The 10,849-nt window shown below is 39.1% G+C and overlaps 1 protein-coding gene across 1 annotated transcript; it reads left to right on the top strand.

The window, feature by feature from the left end:
- The first annotated feature begins 1,019 nt into the window (after positions 1 to 1,019).
- Positions 1,020 to 8,248, top strand: CNIH4 (cornichon family AMPA receptor auxiliary protein 4). Its single transcript, XM_009865340.1, has 4 exons — positions 1,020 to 1,104; positions 2,147 to 2,259; positions 7,016 to 7,156; positions 7,739 to 8,248. Exons 2-4 carry the CDS (start codon positions 2,192 to 2,194, stop codon positions 7,764 to 7,766), a joined length of 237 nt encoding a protein of 78 aa, XP_009863642.1. The 5' UTR covers positions 1,020 to 1,104; positions 2,147 to 2,191; the 3' UTR covers positions 7,767 to 8,248.
- Positions 8,249 to 10,849: the final 2,601 nt, after the last annotated feature.

Genomic DNA, 10,849 nt, shown 5'->3' with positions numbered 1-10,849 from the left:
GCTCGGCCTTGGGCTAGAGGAAGGTGTGGAAGGGTGCTTCGCGCCTCGGAAACTACACAGGCCTTAAAGAAAAAAAAAAAGTTCACGCGGGAGTCTTATAGTGGTAAAGGTACCTTGGTGTTACTTCAGGTCTGAGTTCGTCGAAAAAAACCCAAGAATTTCCATGTGCTTTGGTACAAACTTGCCGTCTGGCGTTGCTACAATGTAAAAAACCCCAAAACCTCGCCTGTTTGTCTCTCTTGTATTATTTTTTTCTGCAGAAAGCAGGATTGGCTCTCATAATTTTTCAAATCCTGGTGCTCTTTCAGGTTCTACACAGTTCTGGCCCAAAAAAATAGAGGAGCGCTTGGAAGAAATTCATCCTAGAAGGATAGGTTATTCGCTGAAAAATGAAAAGGCTTTACATGTTTTTTACGGATGGAAAAAAATCTTGTGCCTTTTCCTTTTCTTGGAGAAAAGGAGCATGAGGTTTGCAGGACATAACATGATGCTGTGCACATGTGCGTGCTAAGCCTTTTTTGAGACAGCTTTCCTGTCTGAAATCTTCATATTTTGATTGCTGAAAGTTAAATTGGTAATGCTGTTACCCTCTTGTTTCCTGGTAAATTGTGAACTAAACTGATGTTGCTGTCATAAAAAGTAGATCCACTTCTTAAAACTGCACTATTTACTTCTATTGCGAGGAGAGTTTAAAAAGTGCATTAACATTTTCTTTTAATTTCTAGTTGTAATTGTTGTAGTAATAATTCTGATAGCTTGCCTCCCTGGTCTGCTTTAAGTGTTGAAATGAACTTTAGCACTTGTGCAACGGCTGCGGTTGGAAAAACATCATAAAATCACTTGGCCTGATGATAAAACATGGCCTAACGTCTATCTAAAGTAGGAATGAGTTGTAACTAGCTGAAATATGCCTTTGGCAGATCAGCTGTAGAACAAAGGAGTGTATGCTGAGAGCAAAGTGCTCTCACCAGTTGGTTGGATAAATTTTTGTGTTTTCTGAGTTACCATACAATTCTTCCTTATCTTGGGCTTCAGATAATTACGCTATCAGATTTGGAATGTGACTACATTAACGCTAGATCATGCTGCTCAAAACTCAATAAAGTAAATGATTCTTCTTTACTTTTAATGTGGTTTCAGAATAAAGCCCTTCATCTTAGCGCCACAAGTAATAGTGGTGCAATGTATATTTTAAGAGTCTTAGTTGACAATATTTTGCATGGATCCTTTATTTCAGACTATGTGTCTTTTTCACTTGTGTGTCTTTCAGCAGATTCAGTCATGAAAGGCTTTTTTTCGGACCCTCGGAGCTCTCACTTGGGCTGCTGCTCTGAGCTTGTGGGACCGAGACTTACTCCTTCAGAGAGCTCTTGAGTTCTGTGCTTTCATTCTTGTAGGTGTGCCACACCGAGGATGTCTACTCATGACTGAACTCTGAGACTTTATAACACTTTCCTTTGATGCTTCTGTATAATTTTAACATCCTTTGAACAGTAGAGAGTTCTACTGTGATAAGAATTACCATTTTAACCAAATCTGCTTAAAACTGATTTCATTAAATCAATGTGGCCTTCCCGCATGGGTGTTCACTTTAATATAAAGGTATTTTCTTAATGTAAGAGAGAATGCTACAGGGTACTATCAAGCTGAACATGTGTTATTGCCAGGGGATGACCCAGTTTAACTGGGGCAGTTGTCATATTGATCAACTTGATCTGTTCCAAGCCTGAGGGTGTTTGTATGTCCTGTGTCTGCAGATTTTAATTATCTGCTCCTCTCATTTCTAAATCCACTGTTCTCTGCAGTGATTTCACATAAGCACTGTATACTTTCTTAACTTGTTTTCTTAAGTGCATGTGTAATACAGTGGTGTTCAAGCAGCTGCTCTGCTTCTCTAGAAATTCACTTGGATACAGTACCTTTGTTATCATATCTTAGGGCCTTGACTCCTGGCTTACTTATATGGAATCTGTCTGAAGGTATTAATTTCCCCACATTGTGATGAAATTGCATTCTTCTGCCATGAATTTTCTGTCTGAGGTTTCCATAATTAGAATCAGATGATAAATCCATATAGATATCTTTTTTTTTCTCTTGGAAAAAAGTTTACATTTGTGCATATAACCCTTTTCTTCCCTTTTTACAGTGGGTGGTCCCTGAAGTGATTGGACATGCTGTTGTAACTGTATTAATGCTTATCTCATTGCACTGGTTCATCTTTCTCCTTAATTTGCCAGTAGCAACATGGAATATATATAGGTAAGTGCAACGGATTTTGTGTGCTGCTTTATTTTTTCTTTTGTCACTGTTACTACGCTTAAAGCTAAACTAGTATGAAGATAAATAATATGCCATGATGTTTCAGATGTGTTCTTGAGCTGCTAACTGTCTTCATGGATCTAGCTTAACATAAAACTCTCTTGTGCAATAAAATTACAAGAAACTCAGTATTGTAAAGGATATGAAACTTTTAGCTTTTCTTTTATTCTCTGTAATGTCCAGGAATCTTGATTGGTGAGTCAGCCCCAAGTTTGCAGGAAATAATTGTGTGATAATTTGGATTAAGAAGTAATACTTGCAAACAAAGTTGTTAATGTTTCTCGTGCTTTGCCTCCATGCCTGATAGTGGTATCAGCATAACAGAATTTAAATGTCACCATTGCTTACGAGTGTAAAGCCATCGGGCTGTGGTGTTGTTCCCTGCACCCTCCTTCATTTATTGCCTTGTCTCTCCTGCTTTTGCAGAACTGGTCCCACATCTCACCTCTCTGTATTTGGAAAGGTTTCTGGGCTTTTTGCCTTACAACAGCTGTCAGTGGTGGTTGTCTTTGGTTTCCATGTGGCAACGTTAGGACTGTGTGCTCAAAAAAATTCTTATTTTGTATCATCTGATATGCAGAAAATTGAACCTTTGCTAGGGAAAACTGAGTATGGATTTGTCACAAATTATCTCTAATTGCTGTACTATGGAAAGTCCAAAAGACCAAATGCTAAAGGTATAGATAGGAAAAGTTTGCTGTAATTCTTGTTTGTCTGAAGCTGCTAGGGCTAACTATTTGCAGGGATGGATCTAGTTGCTGGTAAAATTAAACAAGAGGTTTCATAGCTCTCACTAAAAAATTGAAGATCCCTTTACCGATAACCCTGTTTTTTTCTACAAAACTGCTAGCAAGGCCCTCAGAGGTTTTTGCATGGGAGTAAATGAGACAGTAAAACTAGTATGCTTACTAAACAAATGTCACCTAAGCGCACACACATGGGGATAGTTTTATTTGGCCACCTGTACATACAACTTTATATGCTGTTGCACCAAATGACCGGTGTTCCCTTTGGTATCTCATGGCAAGTACAGAGTTTGCATTTGATGTTTCATTTAGGCTGGACTGTTTCTACAGAGACACTAAAGAGAGAAAACATTTTCTTTGAAGCTCTGAAGATACTTGCACTGGTCACCCCTTTGCTGCTTCCTTTTGCGTACTGTCCTGGTTTGACCTAGACAGAACCAATTCTGTTCAGTGATTTTTACTTCTTAGCTCAGTCTCTTCGGAGAGGCTGTACTTGCTGAGGTTACCAGCATGTTTTTGCAGACAGAGCCTGCTACTAGCAGTGGTAACGCCTGATGTTTACAGTTACTGCCAGGGACTGGTATGCAGAAAGGCTCTTGCTTATACTTGTTCCTATAGTGACCAAGGTCACTGCTGCATCTTGTGTAACATGTTTGGGGTGCCAGGAAGTAAAAGGTCTGCAAGGAAGTAAAAATATCCCAATCCCATGTTCCTCAATCCAGCTCCTGTATCCAGTTCTCCTCTGCTGCTGAGCCTGGGGCTTCCCTGGTGCCTCCGGCTCTGCAGCACCAGTGGGGATTGCTATAGAGAGGTGGGAGTTGGGTTCCATATTGGTTCTGTATATATTTGTATATATTTCATTATTTGCTTATTTTGATTAATTATTTTCTCATATTAGAACAGCTTAGTTTTCTTTTCCAATCCGTAAGTTTCTCTGCCTTATTCCCTTTCCCCTTCCCATTTGAGGAGGAAAAGGGCTTAGAGAGCATCTGTCATACGTTTAGTGGCCTGCCCAGCCCTAACCCTCCGTGCTTGTTTATGTTAATGTTTAAAGTATCCACTCACTTTCCCTTCTAAACCTGGTCAGAGGGAATTTTCAAAGATACAGTTACTTCTGTTTCCACAGTTCAGAAAGTAAGCTTTGACTGCTGTTTTGAGTTGACAGCTCTCATTTTATGTATTTTGTATGCAGGGTAGACATTCTGAATGTTTTAAAATTCAGGATCATTTCCTCTATTTCACATGTGTAGCGTATGCAATAAATGAACATGACAGTATGATCCCTTGCCTGTCCTGCCCTAAGAAGTCAAAATGTTAAGCCTGTGTTGCTAATCCTGACAATTTTCAGAGGATTGAGGAGTTTCAACCTCACTAACAGCCTGGACTATCCCATCCACGGTTGAGGAATTAGCGGTCTGCAAAAGCAAGTGTGTTTTTTAGCATTAGAAAGGAAATCTGATGATTTGGGGTAGATCTTATAGTTGAGCCTATGTTCAAGGGATAAAAGGTACGGTAGTCAGAGAAATAGTGGACTGTAAAGTGGTTTGAATATGCTGAAGAGAGGAGAAAGCCTCAGGTACTAGATTTAGGATTAAGGGGGAACAGATGAGGTGTGAACCCATTGTCATGAACTGCAAACCTCCAGCATCAGCTGTACAGGTTTGAATCTTGTTTGTATGTTACAGTAATTCAGGAACTCATTTCTGGAGTAAATGCATGTGAATGCAGAAAGGTTTAATATTGTCGTTCTACTCCGAGATGAGCACAGAAATACAAAATAATTGTGCTGCGATTGAAGAAGTCTGTGCTTTGTAATATATCTAAGTGATAATAGAGATACTCTCTTTCTTCCAAAACCTGCTTAATCTTGATGTGTAAATGGCAGTTACAGGCAGTACTGACTTAATTTACTAATTGTCTTGATGATTTCAGTGAGAGTAGAGAGGTTTTCTGTGAAAGTGGGATCAGAAAAAAATCCCCAGGGAGGAAAAACAGGTCAGAAACAGCATGTATGGAGACTCTCAAAGTTGCAGCGTGTTTATTGTAAACATCTTCCTGGCCCTCCTTGTTCAGCATAGTCAGATACTCATTTAATTTGGTTTAGTTTTTGCTGAGTCTTGCAGTTTCTTACAGAATCTCTCGTAAACCATAATTTTGTCTTCCATTCTCCTTGTTTTCAAACTTGCAAAATTGTGCAATCTAGCGGGAAATTTCCTGCCCCTGTGGCAGCAGCTTCCACTGAACGGAGATACTGGAGGCAGTAATGTGTATTATCATTAAAGCTGATGGTTTTCTTGTTCTGTGTGGTTTTGCTGAAGTTTTTTGCTGTTTAGAATACGACAACTGGCTTGAGTTGGGTTTGTCAGCGTGTCCAGCATTGTTGTGTCCATGACTGCAGTTCCTTAGATGTATAATAGAGGCTGAACTAGTTTGTGGGCCTCTTGGAAAACACTAATTCCCAGGTTCTGCAATGAAATTGCATCATTTAAGTGTTATCATTCTTCTTTGAAAGCAAAATTAATAAATATTGCCTTTATGGCAATAATATCCTAGAGATAAAAGAAAACTATGCACTCTATCTCTATTGCTAGAGCAAACTGGTACAGGAAAGTTGTGTTCTTTTTATTCCAGTAAAATGAAATACATTCCTAGGAAATTGACAATAATTTGTATTAGAATATAGGAAATAGAACAGTTCCTTAAAATTTCAAATCTAGAAGAGAATTTCAAATTGTGATTATTTCACATAGACAATTACGTCCCATTTAAAAATAGTTTTTGTTATGAGTTAAATGTGCTGCAGTGCTTGTTATGCCTCTGTGAAAGAAAGACAAATACTGTGGTCTTAACTTTTTTTTTTTTTTTTTCCTCCTGGTCTCCTGCTGCTAGAAAACATCCTTGTTTCTTATTCCCTTCCTGTTACTGAGATGAGTGTTGTGAGAGGGTGGGAGAGTGCCTCTTGGTGTACAAGTGGTGTTTCTGAGTATTTAAAAAAATCCAGAAGTGTTCTATTCCAAGACCTTGCTTTTGCTCCAGGTGTAAGACAAGGAGTTAAATTCCTGTGTAGAAAGAGTATTATTCCAGGAAGGTGGAGCCTATATGACATTTAAGTGAAATAATAATAATACTACTAATAATACTGTTTTAGGATGAACTCAGCTGGAGTGAGAACTTCCATGTGTTTGCATTTGCTCTCTTGAGAAATACTTATGACAAAAGAACAGGCTGCTTGTTGAATTTTCACAGGACATAAACATTTGCTTTGGTGGGTTTATTCTTCCTTTTGCTTATGTTTCACTTTGTTTTACTCAACTTTTGTTCTTACCTGAGTTCTGACAGCAGAACTTCACTTCTTCAGTTCTGCCCAACCTCTCATCCTGCCGGCCTCTGTGTCTCTGCTGAGATAACGCAGGGTGGTTGTGACAAAGATGAGAATAACACACAGATCCTTTGCCTGGCCTTATGCTACCTCGTTTTGACCACTGGATTTTGTTATTATCTACGTGGGGTAGTTTGGAGTGGGGTTTTTTGGTAAATAAATCACTAATTCTTAGGTAAATTAATTCTCTTCCGGTCCCTTTCATCTGATACAACTTTCCACTGTGGGTGGACGTTTCCTTCTTAACACTCAGTAAGCACGACCAGCAATTAAAAGGAACTGGAATTGGCTTTTACTTGGAAGCTCTCCCACTTACAGGTGGGAAGGTGGCCTGATGCTTTTAGTACTTCTTGTCCTCTTATACTCTTTGTTTGGGGGTTATAGTGGCAGAGATACACCTAATATCCTGAAACTGAAATAGAAGCATAGAAGAACCCCCTTATGCTGAATCGTGAAGCAACTCTTTAGACAAAAGTACCATCTATGCAAGCTCTCCCCCTCCCCTGACACTCCCTCATGTTTTGATGATTATACTTCCATTTTGTTTGTTTTTTTTCCCTTAAACTTTCAGGTACATTATGGTGCCAAGTGGAAACATGGGGGTATTTGATCCCACAGAGATCCATAACCGAGGACAACTGAAATCGCACATGAAGGAAGCCATGATTAAACTAGGCTTTCATCTGCTCTGTTTCTTCATGTACCTTTACAGGTTAGTTTCAAAAATTGTCCCCAAGGAACAAAGGAATTGTCCACCAGCTATTTTTATCTCCTCTCTTCTGCTAGTAGTTGCTAGTATTCGTGCCTTGTCTTTTTGCATCCTGCTAAGCCTCAATAATATATTTTGACAGCTATCTGCAGGCTCATTATGTGCCTTTATTCTTTCTGATCAAACGCTTTGGAAACCCGGACTACTCCTTAATCTCAAAACCACTATAAGTACAATATAAAGTGCGATGTGATTTCAGCACCTAGAATAAGTGGCCTATTTAGAACGGAAATAAGCTCGAGGACCGAGTTTATTTTACAAGTTCTGCTTTGGAAAATGAACTCGATCTGGCTACGTTACAGTGGGCTGAGTTCTGTGATGGGGCCACTGACTACGAGGTGAAAGAATTCCTTCTACTGCAGAACTGCTTCTGCAGTCTGTGCCTTCGTACGCAAAGCACGCAGCATAGGCACCTTGCCTTTCTGTTTCAGAATGAAGTTCAGTTCTCTCACGCAAGCAATAGCTACTCCTTACTCGCGCACGCTTCAGTAATCCACTGGTGTTATGTTTTCTGTTTTGTCACAGTATGATTCTGGCTTTGATAAATGATTGAGAAGTTGAAAGAGAACCATTAGCTGCCAAATTGGGTCATCACTCCAGTGACTGGTTGTGGAGCCACAGACACCTTCCGAACGTACCTAGATTAGTGTCATCATGCAGTATATTTTTCCTCTTTGAACAAGAAATATTTTTCTGTATTTTTAACATAAAATATTTTCAAAAGACATTGGATTCGTGTAGCAGTTATTTTTGTTCCTTTACAACCCAAACTGCTGGAGCTGCTGCGTCTGTAAGCTGAAATCCTTGCTTACGGAACTGATCTGATAGGAATTAAATGGTGAGAAGGGAAACTCATTTCAGCAGCGCGGGCTGATAATAGTGGTAGTTCCAGAACAAGTTTAAGTGCAGCTCTGATGTCTGCTTCTCACTGAAAGGTGGTCAGGACGTGCCTCTGGTTGTCACACTGTCCTGTTAAAACCCAGTTTGAAGCAAGACTTGGAACACAGATTTCAAAGTAGAACAGTAGCACAGCTTGCATCTTTGTGTTAGTGTGTTTTTCCAGCTAAAATTTGATGGAATAAAAGTTACACCTGTCTCCCTTTCCACCCCTCCCTCCAACAACCTCTATGAAGTCTTGTGTTTGGATGGATTAAGGTCCCTTTGGTGAAAGTGACACTTGTGTGTAAGAGTGAAAAATGGATAAATAAGAAACCTGATTAATACTTGCTTTTTCCCTTCAACTCTGTTTTGTTACTGAAATATATCACAGACCTCCATGCTAAGTAAACATTGTACAGCACTGGGTTGGAGTTGGTTATGGAGCAAAAGACTGCAGTCACTGCTCCATGAACTTGCTGTCTCCATTATCCAGTGAGGTGAATCAAGAGTACATCTGGCTTGGGGAGGTGGCCTGGTAAACCACAACCCAGTAATCCCAATTCTGATGTGAGTCTGCTGCAAAGACACCAGCAAACTAAGTTCTTGTGCAGCTCTTGCATCAGTGATAAGTACATAAACCCTGAGTTTGTACCCTCGCTGTCCAATAACCGTCTTCAAATTGTTTATGTGTGCACAGAAAGTTTTTTAAAACAGATGAAGTAAAACACTTCAAAAATACATTTCTGTAATTTAAGTCCTAAAATTTATGACCTTTTCATTCTTAAGTACTGGTTCTTTGGTGCATAACTGTAGTTAGCAGATTGTTTTCGTGGCCAACAGCAAAAAGGCAACACTGAAGCTTGATTTCTCTACATACCTTGTCTTCAAGCATTTGTTCTTAGAAACATTTGGCTTTAAATTTATGATGGACCAAGTCCAAGTTCAGCTATTGCCAAGGTGAAAAACTGCTGAAAATTATGCTCATTAAAAAGTAACTAAGGAATTAGCTATCACAGCTACAGGCCACTGACTACTCGACACCACAAACAGCAAACTACAGAAAGTATTGCCTTAAAGTTGAAACTGAGACAGGATGCAGGGCTGGAAAAAGGAGAGCAAATAAAACTTGGAAAGAGAGGAAAATCAGTAACTCTTGTCGCAGCTTCTATGGTAGGCAATTAAGCTCTCTCACTTGTATGTGAAAAAAACATACTATACATTTTGGGTGTTATCTATTAGAAGAAAGGGCTGCTTGAGTGAAGTCCTTGCTGTAGTGCTAACAGTAGATAAATTTCATTACTGATGTTTCACAATGTGAAATGTGATCATTAATCTGTAAATCTGCCACTTAAACTAGCAGTTTGATATCTTATTCTAAAAACACCATTTTCAGATAAGAGCTTTGTTATTAATGAGAAATGTTTGTAAGATAGCTTGTCTTCAACAATTTCTAACTACCAGCGCCTCAGAATTACAGTGATGACATTAGATAGGGTAGACCCGTTCCACAACAGAATTGATACAGTTTGTCACTTGCTATGAAAAGCTTCTATTGTCCTCTGCTGAGGCAAGTGTTTCTTCAGAGCTGGGAGCAGGACAGGGAAGGAATAAGAGAGAACAACATCATATGTGGGGAAAAAAAAGGAGGAGATGGGTAGCACCTTTCTTAATTTATATCCCTGACTTAGAACAATGTTTTTGTGGATTTTTTGAATTATTAACCATGACAGAACAACAAAAACTACAGGTATGTTTTCTAAGTGGCGGTTGTCAAGTGTTAAAGAAGCCATACTTTTATATGAATGCAAACTCCCCAACTCACTTTTTTTTATAAAGATATTCTCTATTCAGTCATATCTAACATCTTGTTCTAATAGTTGTTAAAAACCTCAAGTAGCAGGCTCCAGAGACTAAATTTTGCTGAAATTACACTGGCACCTTTGAAGCCTTCCTTAGTTTACAGGGTCATTTCCTGTCTTAACAGAGATCTTCAGAGCTCAATGTCAACAATAGGAAAAATGTATTTGCAGTTGCTAAAAACGTCGTTCATTAGCTGGAAATAGAGATCCTACAGCCTTCTACCTCATGGGAGATCCACAGAGTAGTAAAAAATCAAAACAAACTCCTTATTTCCTGGGGCTCCATCAGGGGAGAGAAAACAGGGTAATTAAAATCCAAGCTGGCTACACAAAATTTAAGATAATTACAAACTTCAGACTGATTTTAAATGAAAGTTGATTTAATGCTATCACTATGAATCAGTGGGAAACCAAACACCGATTCCCTCCTTTTCACTCACCAGATACTATTTCCCTTTGGAACTGAGATATCCAAGCATCACTTCATGAGGGGACCATTAGCTTAGCCTCCAGATCATTAGCTGTGATTTATAGGAGGCTCTTAATCCATTAAAATAAATCTGAAGTTTGCCTACAGGGATTCTGACTTTTAACAAAGGTTATTAAGCTCTTTTACTCGCCCGCGGTCTAGAGCCTAGTCAGCTTGCTCAGATATTAAGTCACTCCACAGAGAGAAAGCTGCAGTAGTACTGCATGTAGGAGAGCAGGGATTAGTTAAAATATGTACGCTAGCACATTTGCCCCTATCATGACAGTTACAGGTTGTTGGTTATTTAGCCTGTTTTATTAAAGAATATACTTGTCTCTGCATCCTAGGAAATTACTGGTTTTTTCTAAAATACTTCTGTACTATGGAACACAGTAAATCAGTGGGATTAACAGTATGACCAAGTAGCCC

Source organism: Apaloderma vittatum, unplaced genomic scaffold (genome assembly GCF_000703405.1).
Source record: "Apaloderma vittatum isolate BGI_N311 unplaced genomic scaffold, ASM70340v1 scaffold11992, whole genome shotgun sequence".
Classification (NCBI taxonomy): Eukaryota; Metazoa; Chordata; class Aves; order Trogoniformes; family Trogonidae; genus Apaloderma; species Apaloderma vittatum.
The sequence above is the reverse complement of the archived record's forward strand: the minus strand, read 5'-3'. Positions and strand labels throughout refer to the sequence as shown.

Excerpts from the sequence above, each read along its gene's own strand:
- CNIH4 (XM_009865340.1), top strand. The coding sequence starts at position 2,192 with ATGCTTATCTCATTGCACTGGTTCATCTTTCTCCTTAATTTGCCAGTA. Across the intron at positions 2,260-7,015 it reads GCAACATGGAATATATATAG|GTACATTATGGTGCCAAGTG; the intron begins GTAAGTGCAACG and ends TTAAACTTTCAG. Across the intron at positions 7,157-7,738 it reads TTCTTCATGTACCTTTACAG|TATGATTCTGGCTTTGATAA; the intron begins GTTAGTTTCAAA and ends GTTTTGTCACAG.